Source organism: Macaca nemestrina, chromosome 8 (assembly GCF_043159975.1).
Source record: "Macaca nemestrina isolate mMacNem1 chromosome 8, mMacNem.hap1, whole genome shotgun sequence".
Taxonomy (NCBI): domain Eukaryota; kingdom Metazoa; phylum Chordata; class Mammalia; order Primates; family Cercopithecidae; genus Macaca; species Macaca nemestrina.
In genome coordinates, this window is record NC_092132.1 from 4,685,154 (window position 1) to 4,711,326 (window position 26,173).

The following is a 26,173-nucleotide window of genomic DNA, read 5'->3' on the forward strand; positions in this document are numbered from 1 at the left end:
TTCGTAACTTACTACTCTAAGCACACATTATATTGTATTATTATAAATTATGTTAAAGTGGATACAGTATGATTTATTTTCTTGCTCTTGTAACATGGTAAAATAGATACATTAATTATATATCATTTTAATGTTTACTTGACTGCATTTAGCAATCTGTCTTACAAATACATTTTGTATTTCTCCGTGGCTTCTATAATAATCCTGGAAATGTGTATTAGAACATTTATTTGAATTGAAAAATGAAGTCACGTAACAGAAAGTGAGTCTATCTGGCTTTCTTGTTTGACAAGGGGGACGGGCTCTGCAAACCAGATATCAGATGCCATATTTTTCCATAAATTGAATAAGCTAAATCTACAGTTATAACTTTGACAAAAATGTATTAATATTTAAAGAAGTAATATAACTTTTACTTAAAAAACATTTTATTGCAACTGGGCAAGGTGGCTCAACCCTGTAATCCCAGCACTTTGGGAGGCTGAGGCGGGCAGATCACCTGAGGTCAGGAGTTCAAGACCAGCCTGGCCAACATGGCGAAATCCTGTCTCTAATAAAAATACGAAAGTTAGCCAGGTGTGGTGGCGGGCGCCTGTAGTCCCAGCTACTCCAAAGGCTGAGGCAGGAGAATTGCTTGAACCCGGGAGGTGGAGGGCAGTGAGCGGAGATTGTACCACTGCACTCCAGCCTAGAGCAAAAAACAAAAAAAACAAAAACATTTTGACCAGGCGCGGTGGCTCACACCTGTAATCCCAGCACTTCGGGAGGCCAAGGCGGGTGGATCACAAGGTTAGGAGTTCAACATCAGCCTCGCCAAGATGGTGAAACCTTGTCTCTACTAAAAATACAAATATTAGCCAGGTGTGCGGTGACAGGCGCCTGTAATCCCAGCTAGTCGAGAGGCTGAGGCAAAAGAATCGCTTGAACCCAGGGTCGGGGTGGAAGGTGCAGTGAGCCAAGATCATGGCACTACACTCCAGCCTGGGTGACAGAGTGAGACTCTGTTTCAAAAAATATATATATTTATTGGCAAAGACATAAATGATTTAACAATATTTTTATGTTCCTCACACCTTACTGAACATATTAGGTTAAACTTGATCCTTTTAAATTAATATTAGATATCAGCCTCAGAAAATTCTTTTTGTTTTCATTGAGGTAAATGTACATACAGTGAAATGCACAGTTTAATGAATTTTGACAAATGCATACACCTGTGTAACCATCACTCAAATTGAGACACAGAACATTCTCATGGAGAGTTCCCAGCCCATAGGCAAACACCGTTCTGATTTCCAACAACATAGATTAGTTTTTGCCTGTTCTTGAATTCACATCAATTGAACATACAGTGTGTGCTTTTTTGTGTCTGGATTCATTCACTTAACACAATGTTTTTGGGATGCATCCATGTGGTGTTTTTTGTTTTTGAGACAGAGTCTCACTCTGTAGCCCAGGCTGGAGTATAGTGGCGCAATCTCAGCTCACTGCAACCTCTGCCTCTTGGGTTCAAGTGATTCTCCTGCCTCAGCCTCCCGAGTAGCTGGGATTACAGGTGCCTGCCACTGCACCTGGCTATTTTGGGGGAGTTTTAGAGACAGGGTTTCATCATGTTGGCCAGGCTGGTCTTGAACTCCTGACCTTGTGATCCACCCGCCTCAGCCTCCCAAAGTGCTGGGATTACAGGCATGAAACCACGCCTGGCGTATAATTTTATTTTTAATTGCCGAATAATATTCTATCGTGTACATATACTACAGTTGGTTTACTATTCTCCTATTGATAGACATCTGATTGTTTCCAGTTCGGAGCTTAATGAATAAAGTGGCTGTAAACATTTGTGTACAAGTCTTTTTGGGTAGGTATGTTTTTATTTCTTTTCCTTTTTTTTTTTTTTTTTTTTTTTTTTTGAGACAGGGTCTCACCCTGTCACCCAGGCTAGAGTGCGATGGCATGATCCGAACTCACTGCAGCTAGGCATCCTCTTGTCTCAGCCCATAAAATGTCGGGATTACAGGGATGACCCACTACAACTGGCCAACTGTTTGCTTTTGTGAAGGTCTGTTCAAATTTTTTGCCTATTTTTAAAAACTATTTATTTATTGAGATAGGGTCTCAGTCTGTTGCCCAGGCTGGAGTGCAGTGGCTCAGTCATGGCTCACTGCAGCCTCCACTTCCTGGGCTCAGGTGATCCTCCCACCTCAGCCTCCCCAGTAGCTGGGACTGCAGGCATGCACCACCACATCCGGCTAATTTTTGTGTTTTTTGTAGAGATGCAGTTTTGCCATGTCACCCAGGCTGTTACCCATTTGTAAAAAATTGTTTTATTTATTTATTTATTTTACAGTGAGTCTCACTGTGTTGTCCAGGGTGGTCTTGAACTGTTGATCTCAAACAATCCTCTTTCTTCAGCCTTCCAAGTAGCTGGGATTATAGGCGTGAACCACTCCATGTGGCCTTTTGCTGGTTTTTAAAAATCAAGTTGTTTATTATTGATTTGTAGTCATTCTTTATATATTCTGGATATAAGTCCTTTGTCAGCTATATGTATTGCAAATATTCACTCTCAGTCCATGGCTTGTCTTTTTATTTTCTTAACAGTATATTTTGATGAGCAATAGTTCTTAATTTGAATGAAGTTCAAATTAACACTTTTGCAACTACTTAGTGCTTTTTGCATCTTCTCTAAGACATCTTTGCCTGCCCCAAGGTTGCACGATATTTACCATATTTTCCTCTAAAAGCTATCTCACTGCAGCTTAGACCTCCCAAGCCCAAGCGATCCTCCTACCTCAGCTTCCCAAGTAACTGGGACTTTCTTTTCCCCTTTTTTTTTTCTTCTTGAGACAGGGTCTCACTCTGTCACCCAGGCTGGAGTGCAGTCACATAATCAGAGCTCACTGCAGCCATGAACTACTAGGATCTAGGTGTATGCCACCAAGCCCATCTAATTTATATATTTTTTATAGAGACGGGGTTTCGCCACGTTGCCAGGCTGGTCTTGAACTCCTGGGCTCAAGCAGTCCTCCTGCCTGGGCCTCCCAAAGTGCTGGGATTACAGGCATAAGCCACTGTGCCCCACCATATTAGTTTTATATTCAGGTCTATGATTTGTCTTGAATTAGTGTGAGGGATGTGAGGTGGATGTTGAAGTTCATTATTTTCCATATGGAAATCCAATTATTCCAGCACCATTTGTTGAAAGAAATATTTCTCCAATGTCTTGCCTTGGTACCTTGGTCAAAAACCTATTGGCCATTTATGTGTGGATTTATTTTTAAACTTGCTATTCTGTTCCACTGTTCTCATCTGTTCTTAGGTCTATACCACATTGTCTTGATTACTGTAGCTTTATAACGACTCTTGAAATCAAGTGTAGTCAGTCTTTAAATTGGCTATTGCAAGTCATCCAATTTTGTTCTTTTTCTCCAAGATACTTTATTTTTGGCTCTTCTAACTCACTTGCAGTTATATTTACATTTTGGCACCAATTTGTCAACTTCCATGTTTTAAAAGGCCCCTTGGGATTTTGACTCAGTTAGCTTTCACTGTGTAACAGCACATGTTCACCTCGAGACACCTCTGTGCATTAGCTGGCGGTTGGCTGATGCAGCTGCATGTGGCTGGGAGGCTCTGCCTCCAGATGGACCTGGCTTCACATTCCCTTGGCGACCAGGCTGAGGAAGATGCAGGGAGGAAGGTTTCTCTAGGCCACCTGGCTGGGACCAACCCCGCAGCCAGACGGGGCAACTGCATGTAAGCCTCTCAGGGCAGGACTGCTGACATCCTGTCCACCGCTGGTAGTCACATGGTTGAGCTCAGCACCACTGGGCTGAGGAATCAACTGTGAAGGCAAGGGAGCGATGACTTTTGGACAGTAATCTCATCTATCACACCTTTCTGCAGACACCCAGACTCAATTTGGGTCACAAAAGATCCTTTTTTTTTTTCTTTTTTTTTCTTTTTTGAGACAGAGTCTTGCTCCGTCGCCCAGGCTGGAGTGCAGTGGCCGGATCTCAGCTCACTGCAAGCTCCGCCTCCCAGGTTTACACCATTCTCCTGCCTCAGCCTCCCGAGTAGCTGGGACTACAGGCGCCCGCCACCTCGCCCGGCTAATTTTTTGTGTTTTCGGTAGAGATGGGGTTTCACCGTGTTAGCCGGGTTTGTCTCGAACTCCTGACCTCAGGTGATCCACCCGCCTCGGCCTCCCAAAGTGCTGGGATTACAGGCGTGAGCCACCGCGCCCGGCCACAAAAGATCCTTTTGAAAGCCAGGTGACTTCAGTTGTAGCTTCCATCACCCTGAGGCAGGACGACTGAGTGGCCAGCTATGGGTCCTCACCCAGGACTGTCAGGAGAGCACCGTGTGAGTTCTGGAGGATAGCCTGGGAGGAGTCAGAGCACTGAGTCACTGTAACAGAATTTCCTTCCATTCTCACCCATGCTTCCTGGGACCGCAGCTGTAAGCACTGACATTCACAAACATGGGGGATGGAAAAGAATTGTTGAAGAGCCCTGAGTCCATCAATGGGCCACCCGGTTCTTCCTGAACCTGGGAATGAGAAAAAGAAAGGTTGACTATTTTCCTTAAGAGATTATTTCCAACAAAAATGTATACCTAATGAGTGACACTTTCATGACTAAGAATTATTATTCAAACTTTGTAATACATTTGTGTTTGATTAGTTGTGTGCTGACAATTGTAATAAGTAAACCCAGAAGAATTTTTTCTTTTTTTTTTTTTTTTTGAGACGGAGTCTCGCTCTGTCGCCCAGGCTGGAGTGCACTGGCCGGATCTCAGCTCACTGCAAGCTCCGCCTCCCGGGTTTACGCCATTCTCCTGCCTCAGCCTCCCGAGTAGCTGGGACTACAGGCGCCCGCCACCTCGCCCGGCTAAGTTTTTGTATTTTTTTTTTAGTAGAGACGGGGTTTCACCGTGTCAGCCAGGATGGTCTCGATCTCCTGACCTCGTGATCCGCCCGTCTCGGCCTCCCAAAGTGCTGGGATTACAGGCTTGAGCCACCGCGCCCGGCCCAGAAGAATTTTTTCTAACACTTGGTCTCACAGGAAATAAAAACGTAAGATTTCAATTTATATATACTTTTTGTTGTAGACAAGTATATAGCATAATCAATAAGATTTTCAAACATAAAAGAATTTCCTTAGGATAAAAACATGTGGAAGAATTAAAATGGAAAATGGGTTCTGTGAGGAATGGGTTCTGTGAGGAAAGAGCAATGTGAAATATTAAAGAAGAGGTGGTTCAGGTACAGTCCTCCGTGCCCTCAGAGTCAACCAACTGTGGATGGAAAATGTAGTCAGGCCTATGATGGTTCTCTCTGTACTGAAGGTGTACACACATTTTTCTTGTCATTATTCTCTAAACAATACAGTATAATTATTTACTACATGGCATTTCACATTGTGTTAGGTATTAGAAGTAATCTAGGCCGGGCACGGTGGCTCACGCCTATAATCCCAGCACTTTGGGAGGCTGAGGTGGGCGGATCACGAGGTCAAGAGCTTAAGACCACCCTGGCCAACATGGTGAAACTCCATCTCTACTAAAAATACAAAAATTAGCCAAGCATGGTGGCGGGCACCTGTAATCCCAGCTACTCGGGAGGCTGAGGCAGGAGAATTGCTTGAACCCGGGAGGCCGAGGTTGCAGTGAGCCAAGATCGCACCACTGCACTCCAGCCTGACAATACAGCGGGACTCCGTCTCAAACAAACAAACAAAAAGTAATCTAGAGATGATTTAAAGTACGTGGGAGGATGTAGGCTATATGCAAATACTGCACCATTTTACATCAGGGACTTGAGCTGTGCATTTCGGTATCCACTGGGGGTCCTGGAACCGATGCCCCACAAATACAGAGGGACAACTACACTGTTTTGACTGGATTATATAAGATATCAAATCGATATGGTATTTTTCTTTTCCATCTGGTTACATTTTTAAAAGTGATATGACAGTTTTATTTTTAAGTGTCAATATTTACAATGTTCCAGAAGTTGTATTCTTTGTAACTATTTAAACGTACATAATATTTTAGGTGTCAACTTAATATGTAAGGGGGGTAAAAAAACATTTAAAATGACATTTGGGGGTATGTAAACAAAACTGAAGACTGCCGATGTCGAGTGCATTCAGTGTACGGTGGAGTCAGAAGAAACCCAGAGATTGGCTACAGACTCCCTGGTGTGATCGTGCCACTGTACATGCTGGGACTAAGCTGCTGGGTTCCAGCTTGGCTGTGGGATCCCTCTGCCTCAGTTTATCATCAGAGGATGAGGGTAAGTGTTCCGAGGCTTGAATGAGTAAACACTCATGCAGTGCCTCGAACAGGTACTTGGGCCAGAGAAGCGCCCTGTGCCAGTGTCTGCCTTTTGATGGAAATGCATCTCTTAGGAGGCAGTGCAGGAGCCCATGGGCTGTTAGGTCATCTTCCCATGGACCCGTGCCGAGTTCTGCTTCTTCAAGAAACACAGAACAAGACTTTTCCCTTCTCTATATGTGAGCCCAATAAGAGTATATTAGTCCACTTTGGGCTGCTATAACAAAATACCATAGACTGGGCAGCTTATGACCAACAGAAATGTATTTCTCATAGTTCTGGAGTCTGCAAAGTCCAAGATCAAGGCGCCAGCAGATTCAGTGTCTGCTGAGGGCCTTCTTCCTGGTCCATAGATGAGAGCTTCTCCCTGTATCCTCATGTGGTAGAAGGGGCAAGGCACTTACCTGAGACCTCTTTTTTTATTTTTATTCTTTTTAGAAATGGAGTCTTGTACTGTCACCCAGGCTGGAGTGCAGTGGTGTGATACATCTTATTATACCCTTGAACTCCTGGGCTCAAGAGATCCTCCCACCTCAGCATCCCAAGTAGCTGGAACCACAGGTGCACACCACTGCAATGGGCTTTTATTTCCTCCCCCCCAAGACAGAGTCTCACTCTGTCACCCAGGCTGGCGTGCAATGGGGCAGTCTTGGCTCACTGCAACCTCTGCCTCCTGGGTTCAAGCGATTCTCCTGCCTCAACCTCCCAAGTAGCTGGGATTACAAGCCCACACCACTATGGTGGGCTAATTTTTATATTTTTAGTAGAGACGGGGTTTCACCACGTTGGCCAGGCTGGTCTCAGGTGATCCGCCTGCCTCAGCCTCCCAGAGTGCTGGGATTACAGGCGTGAGTCACCGTGCCCCGTCGGCTAATTTTTTTTTTCAAGACAGAGTTTTGGCCGTGCATAGTGGCTCATACCTGTAATCTCAGCACTTGGGAGGCCGAGGCTGGTGGATCACCGGAGGCTGGGAATTTGAGACCAACCTAGGCAACATGGCAAAAACCCATCTCTACTAAAAATACAAAAATTAGCCAGGTGTGTTGGTGCACTCAGCTACTCAGGAGGCTGAGACATGAGAATAGAATTGCTTGAACCCAGGAGGTGGAGGCTGCAGTGAGCTGAGATCGCACCACTGCACTCCAGTCTGGGTAACACAGGGAGACTCTGTCTCAAAAAATAAATAAAGAAAATAAAGAAAAAGAAAAAAAAAAAAGATGGAGTCTCGCATTGTTGCCCAGTCTGGTCTCAACTCCTGTTCTCAAGCGATTCTCCCGCCTTGGCCCCTTGAGGAGCTGGGATTATAAGTGCCAGGCAAACAAGGCCTCTTTTATTTTATGTATTTATATTTATTTTTTGAGAAAGGGTCTTGCTCTGTCACCCAGGCTGGGGTGCAATGGCATGATTTCAGCTCACTGCAACTTCTGTCTCCTAGGCTCAAGTGATTCTCCCACCTCAGCCTCCCAAGTAGCTGGGAGTATAGTCGTGCGCCACCATGCCTGGCTAATTTTTGTATTTTTCGTAGAGATGGGTTTTTGCCATGTTGGCCAGGCTGGCCTCAAACTCCTGAGCTCAAGTGATCCACTAACAGGGCTTCTTTTATAAGGGTGCTAATCCCAATTGTGAGGGCTCCATCCTCATGAAACAATCACCTCCTAAGGGCCCCACCTAATACCATCACCTTTCATGTTAAGATTTCAACATACGCATTTTGTTGGGGGAAACACACACTTAGATGATGGCAAAATGTTTGAAACAGTGACTCCTCCCACCCACTGCCTGAAATTGTCCTGTTATGTATCCTTCTGCTTCTCAATTCTGATGGCCCTCTTCCATGTGTGATGCCACTGGGAAATGCAGGCTCTTGAAACAGAGGAGCTTAGGAGAGTGTTGGGCTGTTATGTAGAGAGTATCCACTAAGGGACCAGGCCCTCATCAGGAACGGGACACATGTGCTCTCACTGTTGGTCACAACCAGCCATGTTCCCAATGAGGAGGCCACACCAGTCTCAGTGGGCTCACAGGGTATCCAGGACTGGGTTCCAGAGCTGCACACCCCACCTGCTGCCTCTTCACAGAAGTGGGGCATCTACCTTCCTCAGGCTAGTGTTGGTGGAACAAAAACACAAAGCACAATGTCAGTGCCGTGCCATTCCCTGTCACCCCAGCGTCCCAATCCATGAGCTTGCCGTCTCCCTCCATTGTGATATTCTGTCATGTTTCACAGATTTCTGTGCAGAGGTTTTGTACATCTTTCTTTTCATTTGTTCTTCCATTTTTAACTTTTCTTTTTTCTTTCTCTTTTTTAGTTTTTTTGACGGTCTCCCTCTGTTGGCCAGGCTGAAGTACAGTGGCGTGATCACAGCTTACTGTTGCCTTCAATTCCCAGGCTCAAGCCATCCTCTTGCCTCAGCCTCCCAATTAGCTGAGACTACAGGTACACGCCACTGTGTCCAGCCTCATTCTATTTACATTTTATTTTTAGGCCAGGCCTGATGGCTCATGCCTGGAAACCCAGCACTATGGGAGGTTGAGGTGGGTGGATCACTTGAGGCCAGGAGTTCGAGACCAGCCTGGCCACCATGGCAAAACCCCGTCTCTACTAAAAATACAAAAATTAGCCAGGCGTGGTTGTGCACGCCTGCAGTCCCAGCTACTTGGGAGGCTGAGGCACGAGAATTGCTCGAACCTGGGAGACAGAGGTTTCAGTGAGCCAAGATCACGCCACTGCCCTCCAGCCTGGGTGACAGAGTGAGACTCTGTCTCAAAAATAAATAATTTTTTATTTTTAATTGTCATTAGTATATAGAATTATGGTTAATTTAAAAATATTGGTCTTATAGCCAAAATCCTTGCTAAACAATGTATCACTATATTATTATTATTTTTTTTTGGGTCGGAGTCTTGCTCTGTCGCCCAGGCTGGAGTGCAGTAGCTGGATCTCGGCTCACTGCAAGCTCCGCCTCCTGGGTTTACACCATTCTTCTGCCTCAGCCTCCCAAGTAGCTGGGACTACAGGCACCCGCCACCACGCCCAGCTAGTTTTTTGTATTTTTTAGTAGAGACAGGGTTTCACCGTGTTAGCCAGGATGGTCTCGATCTCCTGACCTCGTGATCCACCCGCCTCGGCCTCCCAAAGTGCTGGGATTACAGGCGTGAGCCACCACGCCCGGCTATATTATTTCAAAGAAACATGATGCTAGATAAGAATAATAGTTTAAAGGAGTCATTGTGGAAAAGCTGAAAGTTGACAGTTGTTTACATCATTATATGCTCGGCTTCTTTGACAATATTTACTTAATGTTTCTCCCCATAGGAAAGATAGGTTTTGTTTTGTTTTGTTTTTCAGATAGCATCTCGCTCTATCACCCAGACTAAAGTGCAGTGGTACGATCACAGCTCACTGCAGCCTCAGCCTCCCTGAGGGCTTAGGTGATCTCCCACCTCAGCCTCCTGAGTGACTGGGACTACAAGCACACAACCATGTCCCACTAATTTTTGTATTTTTTGTATAGATAGGGTCCCACTCTGTTGCCCAGACTGGTATCAATCTGTGCTCAAGCCACCTGCCCACTTCAGCCTCCCAAAGTGCTGGAATTACAGGTATAAGCCACCATCCTTAGTGAAAGATAGCTTTTCTCTTTTAACTCCAGAAAATGCTACAAGATGGATACACCACATCCACACAAATCTCCCAAGGAATTTAGAGAAGATGCATTTGGATGAATTTGTAACTCTTGACCTTAAACAATTTGGGGCAGCACCTCTCATTGTGCCCTGGGTGGTCCTCACATTAGGCTTAGAAACACTAGCTGGGCTGGGCGTGGTGGCTCACGCCTGCAATTCCAGCACTTTGGGAGGCCGACGCAGGTGAATCGAAAGGTCAGGAGTTCGAGACCAGCCTGGCCAATATGGTGAAACCCCATCTCTACTACAAATACGAAAAATTAGCTGGGCATGGTGGCACATGCCAGTAGTCCCAGCTACTCGGGAGGCTGAGGTAGGAGAATCGCTTGAACCCGGGAGGTGGAGGTTGCAGTGAGCCGGGATTGTACCACTGGCACTCCAGCCTGTGCAACAGAGTGAGACTCCATCTCAAAAAAAAAAAAAAAAAAGAAGAAGAAAGAAAGAAAGAAAGAAAAAGAAACACCAGCTGTCCTCAGGCTGGGGCAAAGGAAGGCAAGGGCACCCACACCTCGTAGGTGAGACACCATCCTTTGAAGAGGAACTACATTCAGAGTTAAATTTAGGGAGCTGTAAGTAAGTGTGCCAGACTAAAAGGCAGAGATCAATGCCTGCCTGAAAAAAATACAGTTTGAAAAGAAAAAAATAATAAAACAAAAATAAAATGCAGTTTGACTGGGCATGGTGACTCACGCCTGTAATTCCAGCACTTTGGGAGGCTAAGGCGGGCAGATCACTTGAGGTCGGGAGCTCAAGACAAGCCTGGCCAACATGGTGAAACCCCATCTCTACTAAAAATACAAAAACTAGCCGGGCGTGGTGGCATGCGCCTGTAATCCCAGCTACTGGGGAGGCTGAGGCAGGAGAATCACTTGAACGCGGGAGGCGAAGGCTGCAGTGAGTGGAGATTGCACTCATTGCTCTCCAGTCTAGGAGACAGAGCAAGGCACTGTCTAAAAAAAAAAAGAAAAATGTGATTTGAAAGGTGACAGAGGGCCAAAATGAAGTACCTCTTGTCTAGAGATGGTTACCTGGAGAAGCAGAAGGTGTGGCCTGCATTCAGACCTGTTCACCAGTCAAGGGAACACCATATCCAGGCCCCTCCACCCCATCCTGCCAAGGGGGCCCGGCTGGCAGACCCAGTGGAGGATGGCACTGGCAGATTTTAAAGAGAGTATCATGGCCTGTTTTTGTTCTGTTTCTGAAACAGGGTCTCACTCTGTCACCCAGGCTGGAATGCAGTGGCACAGTTACAGCTCACTGCAGCCTCGACCTCCTGGTCTCATGCAATCCTCCCACCTCAGCCTCCTGAGTAGCTGGGACTACAGATGTGTGCCACCATGTTCAGCTAATTTTTAATTTTTATTTTGTAGTGATGGGGTCTCCCTGTGTTGTCCAGGCTGATCTGGAATGCCTGGCCTCAAGCAGTCCTCTCACCTTGGCCTCCCAAAGCACTGAAACTCTGGGCACAAACCACTGCATATGGCCTGCTTAGTTGTAGTTGTTTTTTTTTTAGATGGAGTCTCGCTCTGTCGTCCAGGCTGGAGTGCAGTGGCACAGTCTTGGCTTATTACAACCTCCACCTTCCAGGTTCAAGCGATTCTCCTTCCTCAGCCTCCTGAGTAGCTGGGACTACAGGCGCGTGCCACAACCAGCTAATTTTTTATATTTTCAGTAGAGACAGGGTTTTGCCATGTTAGCCAGGATGGTCTCAGTCTCCTGACCTCATGATCCACCCACCTCAGCCTCCCAAAATGCTAGGATTACAGGTGTGAGTCACCGCTCCCGGCCACCTGCTTAGTTTTTAATTAAACACACACACACACACACACACACACACACACACACACACACACACACACACAGTCTGGGCACAGTGTCTCACACCTGTAGTCCCAGCACTTTGGGGGACTGAGGTTGGTGGATCGCTTGAACCCAGGAATTTGAAACCAGCCTGGGCAATGTGGTGAAACATCATCTCTACAAAAATTAGCTGAGCCTGGTGGCATACTCCTGTAGTCCTAGCAACTTGGGAGGCTGAGGTAGGAGGATCACTTGAGTCCAGGAGGTCAAAGAGGCTGCAGTGAGCTATGATTGCACCACTGCACTCCAGCATGGGCAAGAGTGAGACCCTGTCTAGAAAAATACAAAAACAAAAAAATAAGGTCAGGTGAGGTGGCTCATGCCTGTAATTCCAGCACTTAGAGGGGGCCAAGGTGGGAGGATCACTTGGGCCAAGCAGTTCAAGACCAACCTGAGCAGCATAGTGAGACTTGTCTCTACAAAAGTTTTTAACAATTAGCCAGGCACGGTGGCATGCACCTGTGGTCCCAGCTACTCAGGAGACTGAGGTGGGAGGATCACTTGAGCCTGGGAAGTCAAGGCTGCAATGAGCTGTATTTTCACCACTACGTTTCTGCTTTGGTGACCCTGTCTCAAAGTATGTATCACTCAAAGAATCACAGACTATTAGAGCCGGAAGGGATCACAGAAGACCTCTATCTCCATGTTTCCTAAAGTATGCTCCGTGGAACCTCGAGGTACCTCGTGAAAAAAGGGCTCTGTGGCTAAATGGGTTTGGGGCAGGTTGCATACTCTCTCACGCCCTCCTTCCTCTTTGTAGAAGCATGACTCTTCTCACTTTGCTAAAGGCTCTGAGAAGACCTGCAGACAATAAACTTATGTATTGTTGTTTGATCCAGTGCTTCCCGATTTACCTGACTTCCCAAAGCTTCTTTAATCATGTGCAGAACATGTTTTAGGAACAAATGATTTGCTCCAGTGCCTGCATTTTAGTCTTGAAGAAACAAAGGGCCCCCAAAGCCGAGGGCTTTGTCAGCCCTGTGGCCCCAGGAGCTTGCTCTGTACTGCCCCAAACCCCTCCTTTCACTCTCATGGCGAGTTGGTGCCTTAGACCAAGTACACCCAGCGTGCAGACCCGCAGTCCAGGCTGCTGCAAATGTCCCTGGCTGGGATTAGAGCATCTTATCAAAGCATCAGGATCCTAAAACACAGAGGAAGGAATTGTATCAGGGAGAAACACTGGGTCCAGAAGACCCAGAGTCAGCCCAGTCACCATCCGGGTGTGGATGTGGGTCTAGGGGAGAGAGCAGCAAGGGCTGGAGACATGTCCCAGCAAGCACCGAGAGGCACAGTCAGATGAGTTAAGCAGGTTCACTGATGGCAGGAGAGGCAGCAGGCAGAGGGGACTGCAGTTCTCAGCTCGGCTGGGTGGTGGATCTGTTAGCCATGCTGAGTGAGGAACACCAGAAGAAAAGCAGGTTGGGAGGAGGGTAGCGATGGGGCTGCAGGAAGCGGGCTGAATTCCTGAACACAGGTGTGGAGGGTGGAGACCTGGAGACGATGGGCTTATCTAGGAAAAGAACAGAGGGAACCCCCCACCGGTTCCCCACCCCCGTGCCCCAGAGGGCGAACTCAGTGACTGCCTGGGCCCTGGGGATGGAGATGGGGCAGACAGCAATGGCACCCCTCCGCCAGCAGAGGGCCACGGTGTCAGCCACATCCAGAGAGAAGTGACACAATGAAGCCCTCACAGACATTATCTTGCCTTCTGGAACTAAACCCTAGCAACAAAGTTCCCCAGCACAGCGCTCAAAGGAGCAGAAGGCGGGCTGAGGGGAGCCAGTGACAACAGAGCCTTCTGGGCCTTTGCCGAGGCGTACAGTGGCTGACAGCAGGGCAGCTGGGCCTCAGGGATTCCGGGCAGAAACGAGTTTTGTGGATGTGTCAGGGAGACAGGGGCAGAGAGAGAGGGTGGGCAGCTGCGAACTGGGGAGACTGATGCGGTGGCACGGTTCATCAACAGGAAAGTGGTAACATTCGTGATTATTCAAAAATTCCCATGAAATACTATAGCAAAGGTACGGAAAAAGTATATAAAACGTAAAAGTGCAGTTTAAGGGATGGCCGCCGAATGCAGGGCAGCACTGCAGGAAGGAACAGGCCTGGCACCTCCAAATCCCCCAGGGCTCTGCTGGGGTCACAGCCCACCCACCCCAGCTGTATTCACCATTCTGACACTTAGAGTAACCACCTTCTTGCTCTTCTGTCAATTATTTACTACTTAATGATGCATCCCTAAACAATGCAGTTTAATTTTGCCTGTTTTGGAATTTTTGTGAATGGCTAGATTCCACCCTGTGAAGATGACCACTGTTTCTCCATCCTGCCTTCCGTGGTATTCAGTGCCGCGCAGTCCAGGCTGTGATGAACAATGCCATGCACACTGCCACCCGGGTTTCCCGGTGCTCATAACTACACATTTCAGGAGCACGTTTTGTATCAGCAACGTGGTGAAGACTGATGTCCTTTTGAGTTTTCGGAGGAAGTGCTGGTTCTCCGGCCCTTCTTCAGGGCTGTCCTCCAAGACTGCACAGAACTAGTTAGGACCAACCTGTTGGCTGCGGAGCTCCTGGCAGTCACAACTCCTGTTTATTCTTCGCCTGGAACAGGGCCTTGCACCCAATATGCAGACAGCCGATGCCACGGGGTGAAGGAATGTGCCGGGAAATCTGGAAAAAGGCGACCAGTCACTGTAGACTGTGGGTCACCCTCTGCCTTCTAATCCCCCGCCACTCAGGGGAGAAAGGAGGTAACCACAGGCTGGCTTTTCCAGGAAAGCCGCCGAAAAACCAGACGGACCCAGCGGGACGGCACAGAAATGCTCGGAGGCGCACGACGTTCCGAGGAGGCCCCGACTGCTGGAATGGGCATGTCCGCTGATCTGATCCCTGATACCAGCTACAATGCACTAAAAACTTCTTGGACTTTCTAACTGCTGTAAACGGATTAGCTGGGTTCTGGGGCCGCGCCGGGAGGTGGCGGTGTGGTCCTGCGCGAGCGGCCGGCCGCGTTCAAGTTCAAGCTCCGGGCTGGGAGGCAGCTTCCCGACCTCCGTGTTTCTGTAGTAACTTAAAGAGCCAGGCTGGGGGCTGAGGGGCTCGCGGGGGAGGGTTCCTGCCCCCGGGGGCGGCGGGGAAGGCGAGGGCGCGTGGGCGACCCCGCTCCGGCGGCACAGCCAGGGGGCCCGGCTCCTCCCCGTCGGGAAGACGCGGCTTCTCCGGGCGGCGGGGAAGGGTCCCCGGGGCCGCGCCCGCCCCCGCGCCACCCGGGCCGCGCCGCCCTCGGCCCTCGTCCCCGCTCCCGCCCGCGCTTCCCACCGCCCGGCCAGGTCCCCAAGCCCCTCCCCGGGTCCCCGCCCCAGGCCCCGCCAGACCCGGCGCCGCCGCCGCCGCCGCCCCCGCCCGCGCCCGCGCCCGCGCCCGCGCGCCCAGCCCCGCTCCCCCCGCGAGCGCGCTCCCGCCACCGGCCGCGCCTCCCCTCCCCCTCCTCCTTCCTCCCCCGCCCTCCCGCTCCCGCTCCCGCCGCCGCCTCCGCCCGCCGCCCCGGCCGCGTCGGGTAAACCTGTTTGGAGAGGCGGCCGCGCCGGGGCGGATCGTGCGGCCGGCGGCTCCCTCGCGGCTCGCGGCGTCGGGGCCCGTGGCGCGCGCGCGGCCGCCCCTCGGCCCCGGAGCCCCTCGGCGGCGCCACCATGTACTCGGGAGCCGGCCCCGGTGAGTCCTCGCGCTCGGGGCGCCCGCCCGGCCGTTCGCGCGCTCCTGCCCGTGGTTGGCGGGCCCGGCGCGGGCGGCGGGGGCCGGGGATCGGGGGGCCGCGGGGTCGGGGCGGCGGGGGCCGGGGGCGGGCGAGCCGGGGCCGGGCTTGGGGACTCGGGGAGCGGCGGCGGCGGGGCCGGGCCGGCCGTTTTCTCGGCGCCGCGTTGGACGCGCAGCCCCGGCCTCCTCGGCCCCCGCGAGTCGTCGGGGCGCCCCGCGCGGCCTGGGCCCCTCCCGCGCCTCGGGCCCGCGTCCCAGCGTCCGCATCCCCCGCCCGGGGCCCGGCGGGCTGGGGCCGGGGCCGAGGCTGCCGCCGCGTGTAGGCCCGAGGCCCGGAGCGCCCCGCTTGGCCCGGCCTCGCTGCCCGCGCGGGGATGGGGGCGCCGCAGCCCGGCCTGGCCCGGCCCTAAGCGCCCGAGGGGGTGGAGGCCGGCTCGGGGCGCCCGGCTCGGGGCGCGCACGGCCGGGAGGGGAGGGGGCTGCGCCGGTCCCGACCCCAGCCGCCGCGAGTCTGAGGCGCGCTCCGCTGTGGTCCAAGATTCTTGCTGCCAGCACTTCTTCGGCCCCTTTTCCCAAGGAAAGTCTGGAAATGCTGAATTTTGGCCAATTCCTGTAGTTAGGACTGCCGCCTGGAAGGGGGAGGACGCGGCTCCCCGGAACCCTCAAACTGCGTGCGCGGCTCGTTCTCATTCCAGACACGCCGGCCTCCCCATTCAAGTGCTAATTCCTTTTACAATTTCCTAGGAGAGGTGAGGCGAGGTGGATTCCTGTAGCACCCCTTGTTGCTAGTCGGCCTTTCTCTGGAAAAGTTCTAAAAAACTTAAAGCAGTAACGCATTGTTTTTCTTTTTAAATGCAGAGTAGAAGGCGGTTTCCTTGCTGGGCCAAGAAAACGGTCAAGTGTTGTACTGCTTTTGGCGTGCTCCCACCAGGCACGTGGCTCCTGGCTCTCCCGGCCGGCCTGGCCGCTGGGACGGGGCACCGCCTGCTCCCCTTTGTCCGCTGGGCCCCAGTCGGGCCGCAGCCTCGCCAGGCTCGGGGCTTATGTTTACCCGGCCGGTGAGGAGGCTCGCATTCCCGATGCTGCCCTCGCTGCTGCAGACCGGCCCCAACTTGTGCGGCCCGGGAGGCCCCCTGGCCCACCTGGGTCCATTGATGGGGGCCCCCACTGCTGAGGCTGTTGGCTCTGTGCCTTGCGAATGTCGCGTCTTTTTTCTGATGTCATTTAGAAAGCTTCAACAAGGCGGAGTCTGACCAACTTTTCAAGCCATGAGGGCTATCAGCAGTTTGAAGAATGATTTTCCCCCTACACCTGGGAGGGCCACAGTCCTGGAGCAGATGCTGGCCTCTGGAGGCCCTGAGTGGCGAGGCGCCCTCGTGGGAAGGGACCGGGCATCCCCTTGTGTGAGTTGGGACCTTCCAGCTCCTTCCTATAGAGGAACACAGCACACACGGGACTGACAGCACATTTGTTCAGGTTATCAGTTTTAAAAGTTGGAGGCCCAGAAAAAGTGAAGAGCCTTGAGGAAGGTCAAGCTTTCCGTGTTGTGTTTTGCGTGTTAGTTAATTCGCTCCGCTTGCGGAGGTTGCTGGTGTTTGTGAAGACAGACAGCCAGGGCTCAGAGAAGCTGAGAACTTCACCAAGGTCACGCAGCAGTGAGTGAGTGTCGGGACCATCAGTCGGACTTCCGAGCTGGTTCTCTGGGTGCCTTCCTCAGGGCAGTGCCTTTCAGGCCCTATAACCCAGACCCACAGCAAGAAGTGTCTGTTAGGGCTGGACTGGACCAGCACCTGCCCGCCTACTTGTCATTGACAGTGAGGCTTCAGGAAGCAACCCCAGCTCACTGCTGTTCTTTACTGTGTGCTCTGCCCTGGGACGCTGGCTTGTCGATTTCATTTGTCAGCGTACCTTGGCCCTCAGGATCCGCAGGCTTGTTTCTGTCACTCGCTGCTGTTTGGAGATTGTTGCTGTGGTGTGGGCCTGGTAGGGAGCGGACCCTCTGGAACAGGACAGTGGTTGAAAGAATAAATGTGTCTGCAGGATAATTCATAGCTAATGGCAGGATGGGAATGAACCCAAGTTTCAGGTTGTACAAACGTGCTGTAATTATAAGTCTGTGGTGCAGTTCAATTTTATGCTACACATTAAGGCTTTTAATTTTGTGTAAAAGGAATTTTTGGAATAGTCTTCATTGAGACTCTTTTTAATCTTATATTTTCTAATTTAGAATTATAAGACATTCCATTTGAATTATAGAAAAATTACATTGAGAGGCCAAGGCGGGTGGATCACGAGGTCAAGAGATTGAGACCATCCTGGCCAACACGATGAAAACCTTGTCTCTACTAAAAATACAAAAATTAGCTGGGCGTGGTGCTGCGCGCCTGTAGTCCCAGCTACTGGGGAGGCTGAGGCAGGAGAATCGCTTGAACTCTTGAGGCAGAGGTTGCAGTGAGCCAAGAGGGCGCCACTGCACTCCAGCCTGGAGACAAAGTGAGACTCTGTCTCAAGAAAAAAAAAAAGGAAAGAAAAATTACAAATAGTTTTGCTACTTCCAATTGTAACACCCTTATTAGGCAACTTACTAATTTAAAAAACAGTTCACAATAGCTCTACATTATACCAATCACAAACAAATGCTATTACATATGTGAATGCTATTTAGAATCTGAAGTTAGAAACGTGACTGTTTTTTCCATTTTTTGAACTGAGTTATTAGGATGGGTGGATTCTCCGGTGACCTTGAACTTTCATTGATGAACAAATTAGTTGTTTGGTTTTTTAACCATTCAAAGGCCTTGAACTGTGTCTGGTGATCGCCTCCCCCAGGATATTATCTCTTATGACTTTGCTACGCTTTCAAGCTCCTGTGTATTACACCCCTCGCAGATTTGCCACAAAGTAACCTCTGTGACATCTAAGACTTGACAGTTGTCTAAATAGGATTGTGACTTTGAGAAGAGCTGACCTTCACCATGGTTTATAGAGCCATTTAACTCCTCCTGCCCCCTCTCTCCCTACCCCTAGTGGTCCCCATGAAGCTATGGCCAGTTCTCCCAATACTGGTGCCCATTTGCCATGGCAGGATATCGTGGTCTACCCATGGGGCAGCAGACATGGCTGAGGCCATCGCAGTATGGCTGGGTATGTGTGCAGAGTCCCCCTTGGGTCTTTGATAAACCCTGGGGAATAATTTAAGTAAGTGCATAGGAAAAAAGATGTAAATGCTTCCAAACTCCTAAAACCTGTACAATTTGAAGAAGCAGAATTATTTTTTAACTTCTAGTTTCTATCTCAAAAGTGTCCCCAATGCCAGTCGGGCTTATTCTGTCTGAGCTGTGCAGTGAATGCTCTCCTGTAATGGTCCCGTCTCAGGTGGTTTTGTTTAATGAATCGTTATTCTGAATCTTCGAAACGTAACATTTGAGTTTTAAAAATAGTTAATATTGTGAAATAATTGAAAAGACACAAAAGTAGAGTGACTTGTTTAATACCCTCCCATTTATCCATTACGAAGCTTCAACAGTCATCAAGGTTTTCCACATTTGCTTCAAATATGCCCCTTTTCTTTGTGGACATTTTCCAAAGTGAATTGCAGACCTGTCATTTTACCTCGCTATTTAAGTATGCGTGTCTAAAGCAATGGAGACATTTTGAACATACCCCAGTGCCGTTATCACAGTTAACAGTCTGTGATCAATTTCTCTCATTTTCTCAGAAATGTGTTTACAGTTGGGTGCTTTGGATCCTGAATTTTAACAAAAGTTCACACACACATTTGGGTCTCTGCCTTCCACCTCTAAAGCTAGCCCACCCTCTCTCTTCTCCCTGCATTTGACTTGTTATATTTATGTCTTTTTTTTTTTTTTTTTTTTTTTTTTGAGACGGAGTCTCACTCTGTGGACCAGGCTGGAGTGCAGTGGCCGGATCTCAGCTCACTGCAAGCTCCGCCTCCCGGATTTACGCCATTCTCCTGCCTCAGCCTCCCGCCACCACGCCCGGCTAGCGTTTTGTATTTTTTTAGTAGAGACAGGGTTTCACTGCGTTAGCCAGGATGGTCTCGATCTCCTGACCTCGTGATCCGCCCGTCTCGGCCTCCCAAAGTGCTGGGATTACAGGCTTGAGCCACCGCGCCCAGCCTTTTTTTTTTTTTTTTTTTGAAACGGAGTCTTGCTCTGTTGCCCAGGCTGAAGTGCGGTGGCACCATCTTGGCTCACTGCAACCTCCTCCTCCTCCCGGGTTCAAGCGATTCTCCTACGTCAGCCTCCTGAGTAGCTGGGACTAAGCCACCACGTCCAGCTAATTTTTGTATTTTTGGTAGAGATGGGGTTTCACCATGTTAGCCAAGCTGGTCTCAAACTCCTGACCTCAAGTAATCTGCCCATCTCAGCCTCCCAAAGTGCTGGGATTACAGGCATGAACCACCGTACCTGACCTCCGTCTTTTAAAATCTCTTTTCTTCCGAGCATTTGTGCCTCCCCTCCTGCTCCATTTTTTTCTTTAATGGTTTTAGAAAGAACCTCATTGCTCAAAATCTTTGTTTTTTGGTCTCCATTTTGTTGAGGGGGGCTGTTTGGAGACCCAGTTGCTCATGGTTTTAATTCTGACACATTTAAGTGGTGTTTTGTTTTGTTTGTTTTGTTTTGTTTTGTTTTGTTTCTGAGAATTGGGGTTGCTCTGTGTTGCCCCAGCTGGAGTGCAGTTGCATAGTCATGGCTCACTGCGGCCTCAAACTCCTGGGCACAGGCTGCCCTCCTACCTCAGCCTCCCTAGAAGCTGAGACTACAGGCATGTGCCGCCATGCCCAGCGAAGGTTTTTTCACTTTTTTAGAGGTGGAGTCCTGACATGTTTCCAGGCTGTTAAGCATGTTTTGGGGCAGGTCCCTTTGCATGTTTAATTTTCAGTTGCGGCAGAATCCTTTTTGTGGTCCTCTTTCAGCAGAAGCGACGCTGTATAACCTATGGCAAATATGGAGGAGAACTGGAGAATCTTGCTCAGTTTATCTCATAATTATTTCAAATAAGAGGGATTCTTTTCTCCCCAGTGTTGGGTTGGGAACGGCTCCCTCCTTCAGTTACCTCTGCCCTTATCGTTTGTGGCCAGCTCTGCGCTCCCTGTGGTTGCTGCCTCCTCCTCACTGGGGATCTGCTGGCCCACGCCACATATTCAGAGCCCTAAGCCTGCTGCTGCGGTCAGGGGCCTGCACTTGTTCGCCGTAGCCACTATTCTAATTTTTTCCTCCAAAAGTTTAGGAACTTGAAACCACTCTTTGTTCTCGGTCCTTTACACGTTGTGACCAAATCACCAGGCCCCTCTGGTTTCTCTCTCCATGGAGTTGTATCCAGGGTGAGTAGACACTTCATCATCTGCGCTGGGAGTTTTCTCCAGGGCAGTGGGCACCTGTAAGCTTTCCCTGGTACGACACAAGACCTGTCCGCGCAAAGCGGGGTGGACGGGCGGCCTCTCAGGTTCAGTGCATTTTTAAAATCTGGGGCTTGTGTATAGCTTAAAGACGAACAGGCTTGAACATTTTAAACTTGTTTCACCCCTCATGGCACTGCACTTCCTGAAATCCTCATAAAATCTGATGGGCGTGAGTGTGGTGTCATTGAGGTTGCCACTGGTTCTTTCCAAAGGGTGCTGACGCGCGTCCCCGTGGTGAGCTGGGAGAAGCAGGGTGTGGGAGGTGGGCCAGGCCTCCCTCTGTCTGCCAGGAGCCAGGCTGTGTGGATTGCGTCAGGAACTGGAAGCCCTACCTCTTTCTTTTTTTCCTTCTTTTTTTTTTTTTTTTTTTAAGACGGGGTCTCACTCTCATGGCCCAGGCTGGAGTGCGGTGGCACAGTCAAGGCTCACTGCAGCCTCAGCCTCCCCTGGCTCAGGAGATCCTCCCACCTCAGCCCTCTTGGGCAGCCTCCCAGGTAGCCTACAGGTGTGCACCACCGCACCTAGCTAATGTTTTGTAGAGACGGGGTTTGCCCTGTGTTTCCCAGGCTGGTCTGGAACTCCTGGATTCAAGTGACCCACCTGCCTCAGCCTCCCAAAGTGCTGGGGTTACAAGTGTGAACCACTGCGCCCGGCCCCTGCCTTTTTCCTCTTCTCACTGTTGTCGAGGTGGACAGACAGGAGTCTGGTCAGAACTCCAGCCCCGTCCACATCCGCTTGCGTGGTCTCAGTTTTCTCGCCTGTGAAGTGGGGACTTTGGCCTGGATGCCTAGCGTCCTCTCCAACCTGACTTCCCTCATACAGTGACTCTTCTGCCTTCCCACCTGGCCCCGGCCAAAGGGCACGGGCGCCTCTGCTGGAGGGGAGTGGCACGTTCCCCACAAATCCCCACGAATCCTTAGTCTGCATACTGTGACCCAGGACAGAAGAGAAGGTGCTGGAGGCCTGCAGTGACAGCCGGAGTTGAGGTCACATAGGCTGGCAGAGCCTGGCTCCTACTCTTTCTTGCAGTGTTTCTTTTCCTGTTTGATGTGTCAAAAAAATCCATGACTCCCAGAGTCAGGCATTTATTATTATTTTTTAATTTCTAAATTAATTAATTAATTAATTTTGAGACAGAGTCTCTCTCTGTCGCCCAGGCCGGAGTGCAGTGGCACACTCTCGGCTCACTGCAACCTCCGCCTCCCGGGTTCAAGTGATACTTGTGCCTCAGCCTCCTGAGTAGCTGGGACTACAGGCATGCGCCACCACACCCAATTTTTTTTTGTATTTTTAGTAGAGATGGGATTTTGCCATGTTGCCCAGACTGGCCTCGAACTCCTAAGCTCAGGTAATCCACCTGGCTCAGCCTCCCAAAGTGCTAGGATTACAAGCGTGAGCCACCATGCCCGGCCTATTATTATTATTATTGTTATTATTTTGAGATGGGGTCTCACTCTGTCGCCCAGGCTAGAGTGCAGTGATGCAGTCACGGCCCACACGGCCCACTGTAGCCCTGACTTCACGGGTTCAAACGATCCTCCCACCTCAACCTCCCAAGAAGCTGGGATGATTTTTTGTAGAGATGGGGGTCTCCCTGTGTTGCCCAGGCTGCTGTCACTCCTGGCTTCAAGTAATCCTCCTGCCTTGGCCTCCCAAGGTGCTGGGATTACAGGTGTGAGCCTCCACACCCAGCACAGAGTTGAGCATTTCTTAGAAGCATCTGTGACCTGGGCCAGGTTTGGGACCCACTGGGTTTGGGATAAGGGTGGGGAGGGAGGTAGAAGCCCTGGAGCATCCCCATGGGAGTGGAATTGAGGGAGGGAGGAGCCCATGCCAGAAACCTGGAGGACAGCTCCAAGACAGTGGGGTCAGCGCATCTGTGGGAGATAGCGTGTTGGGTGCCCCACAGGGGACTTTGTGGGGTTCTCCTTTACTGATGAAGTGTGCAGTTCTGACAAGTGGCCGCCATGCTTGTGTGCGGTGCCCCCTGTGGTTTCATGTTGCTGTGAACACCACTAGTCCACTACCAGACGGAAGGGGACTTCTGAAGGTGATTACTGGCGCTTCAGTAAATGCCATGCAAATTGGCCAATACCTGTTTTTTTTTTTTTTTTTTTTTTTTTTTTTTTTTTTTTGAGACGGAGTCTCGCTCTGTCGCCCAGGCTGGAGTGCAGTGGCCGGATCTCAGCTCACTGCAAGCTCCGCCTCCCGGGTTCACGCCATTCTCCGGCCTCAGCCTCCCGAGTAGCTGGGACTACAGGCGCCGCCACCTCGCCCGGCTAATTTTTTGTATTTTTTAGTAGAGACGGGGTTTCACCGTGTTAGCCAGGATGGTCTCGATCTCCTGACCTCGTGATCCACCCGTCTCGGCCTCCCAAAGTGCTGGGATTACAGGCTTGAGCCACCGCGCCCGGCCGGCCAATACCTGTTTTTAAGGACCTGTATCCCAAAACAAACAGAACTGTAGCAAGGCTTAGAAACAGCCAGACTCAGGAACTCAGGTGGCTCCTAACCCGAATCTCTTATTGTAATTGACATCCATCTTGGGAAAATCCTACTGGGGTAGTAACTCAGGGCAGCGTTGTCCTTTGCCGTGTCGTTGCTGAGTGTTTCAGCTCTGGGGTTTTGTCCGTAGAGAGTTAGGGTACTCTGCGGCCGGAAGGCAGCCACTAGACACTTTCATCTTGCAGCTGTACCTAAAAAGATCCAAAACCAAAGTTCACAGGTCATAGCCATTTGAGATGTTTGTCAGGTTTGACTCGTGAGTAAAATAATACAACTATTTTGAGTTTGTGTTTCCAACATCATGCTGACTGGTTGGAGGCGTTTGCAACAGCGCTCTTGTTCCGACGGTCGGAGGACCCTAGGGTGCTTTGCCCTGTTTGTTTTTGAGCTTTGATGGTGAAAGGACCCTCCTGTGGGACCCACGTTCCCAAGCCTCTCTGGCGTCTTACTCTAAGTGAGCTTATTTAGGGCGGGAAGCTGGTGGGCACTGGGTGTAAATGGGGACCCTGTAGCCCCTGCTTTGGGGTGGGTGTCCGAGTCCCTTATGATTGTAGGGTGATCAGTGCCCTGTTTTGTGTGGCGCTTGGCGTGCTTGGAGACCTGGATACCATTCTGGTCTGAGCACGGCCCCATGCTCGTGTGCAGGCTGAGCAGTGGGAATGAGAAGCCTGGGGAAGCCCTGAGGGATGGCGGCCTACCCTGCTCCTCAAGCTGGCAAGCCGGGGCATCATTTGTTTTACGCTGTTTTTGCAGGGACAAAGGAGTTAATAGAGTGACACAAGTAAAAAATGCAGAGAAAGCAAGGAAGATGCCAAGAGTGATGAGGGGGTGACTTGGAGCAGATCTGTGTGTGGAGGTGCCTGAGCTCTGGGGAGTGGCTGGGGGCCCATGTGACGTTGCAGGATGCCCGCCTCAGCATGACACCACCCCCAGCGCAGGCTCAGGTCAGGCCCACCTCAGCGGAATCCTGGGCACGTGACGGGCGTCTCGCCTCACCTCTCTGAACCTCAGTCTCCTCTTCGTACAGAGTGAAAACCTCATTCTCGTGGTGGCGGTGCTTTGATCAGAGCAGATGACGCGGGCGACCTGCAGTTGCGTCCCACATGCGGGGCCCTCAGAAGGTCCCTCTGATGGTGACTGTTACTCCCTGTGGTGAGGGCGTTCCTCTGCCTGGCAGTAGGGCGGGTGCTCCTCCTCCCTTTGATCCTCTTTGTTGACCTCTGGGTCTTTACTTTGCAAGCAGGGAGGGATAAGAAAACATTTTAAAAAACTTATCTCTGATAAATAACACTCATCTGTTTGGTGTCCACAGCGGTCTTGAGAGGCTCGGGCTGGGGACCCAGAAAATGGCCTGTGTCGCGCAGAGCTCACCTCCATACAGACCCAAGTGCACCGGACCCCAACAGCACTTGGGGACCTTCCTTGCCCTCTCGTAGACAGGAACAACACTGAAAGGGCGCCAGCTGTGCCCCCCGGGCCACGAACCAGACTGAAGCCGGTGGAACTAGAAAGCCACGTGCTGCCCGTGGCTTTGCCGTGGTGGCTCGAGTGGCCCCATTGGTGACTGGGGCAGGGGGACGTTGCTGGGCACGCTTTGGTCCCTGTGCATGCTGCTGCTTCGTGAAGTATGCAGTTTGCAAGATGCTAAAATGCGTGGCTCACTGTAAGAACGGTCACGTTAGGTGTGGATGGATTCTCAGTGCTGAGACGCTCACTCATCACACCTTAACTTCGCTGTTGGCCCTGGAAGCTTTTTGGGGGGTGGTCCCTGTTCTGTGCAACTCCCCTGAGGAGTGCAGAGCATTCTCCTGGAATGTTCTGGAACACTTGAGGGTAACCCTGTGGGCATAGCCTAGCCATTCCAGGACTGTCTGGTGAACGCAGGATCTGGGTCGGGGATGCACATGGTGAGTCGGCAGGAATTCCGGTTGGACTCCCCCGGGGAAGCTTCGCAAAGGATGTGCCATTGGAGGGAGCCAGGCTGGGGTGAGGCCCGTTCATGGCGTGTGATTGAGGAGAGGGCTTGGCGGCAGCATCAAAACAGAACTCAGCAGTGCGCCAGGTGTAAAGCACCCCCTGGGTACGTAGGATAAAAGACCATGGTCGAACAGGGTCAGGGGCTGGGGTTGGGGAGGGGCGAGTTGCCTGGTGATCAGCACAGACCCACCAAGAAGAAGCGGGACTGGGCCGGGCGCAGAGGCTCACGCCTGGAATCCCAGCACTTCGGGAGGCCAAGACAAGCTAATCACCTGAAGTCAAGAGTTCGAGGCCAATATGGTGAAAACCCGTCTCTACTAAAAATACAGAAATTAGCCGGCCTTGGTCGCGGGCGCCTGTAATCCCAGCTACTCGGGAGGCGGAGGTTGGAGTGAGCTAAGATCGCACCACTGCACTCCAGCAAAGGAGGGATGCAGCCAGGGCCCAGGTGCAGGCTGAGGCAGGGAGGTCAATACCAGGGACGTGCAGCAGGGACCAAGCAGAGGAGGGATGCCAGCTGACTTAGTCTTTAAAAGGATCCCTGTGGCTACTGTGTTAGAAACAGACCAAGATGGGGGGGGGTGGAAGCAGAGAGGCCTTCCTGGAGGAGGCTGCTGGGATGGTCCCA

General features: G+C 50.8%; 1 protein-coding gene and 1 long non-coding RNA gene across 2 annotated transcripts in view; one reads left to right on the forward strand and one right to left on the reverse strand.

Annotated features, from left to right (window-relative positions):
• Positions 1-827: 827 nt before the first annotated feature.
• LOC105488391 (uncharacterized) lies at positions 828-14,908 on the reverse strand. Its single transcript, XR_011606672.1, has 3 exons — positions 14,686-14,908; positions 11,911-14,555; positions 828-4,551 (listed from the first exon to the last, which is right to left on the reverse strand). It is a non-coding gene; the product is annotated as an uncharacterized lncRNA (long non-coding RNA).
• Positions 14,909-15,447: 539 nt separating this feature from the next.
• The window catches only part of LOC105488387 (argonaute RISC catalytic component 2), a 119,274-nt gene continuing 108,548 nt past the window's right edge, over positions 15,448-26,173 (forward strand). Inside the window, exon 1 of the mRNA XM_071067764.1 lies at positions 15,448-15,596. Within this exon, the coding sequence (XP_070923865.1) occupies positions 15,575-15,596 (22 nt within the window). The 5' untranslated portion in view covers positions 15,448-15,574. The remainder of the gene's footprint in view (positions 15,597-26,173) is intronic.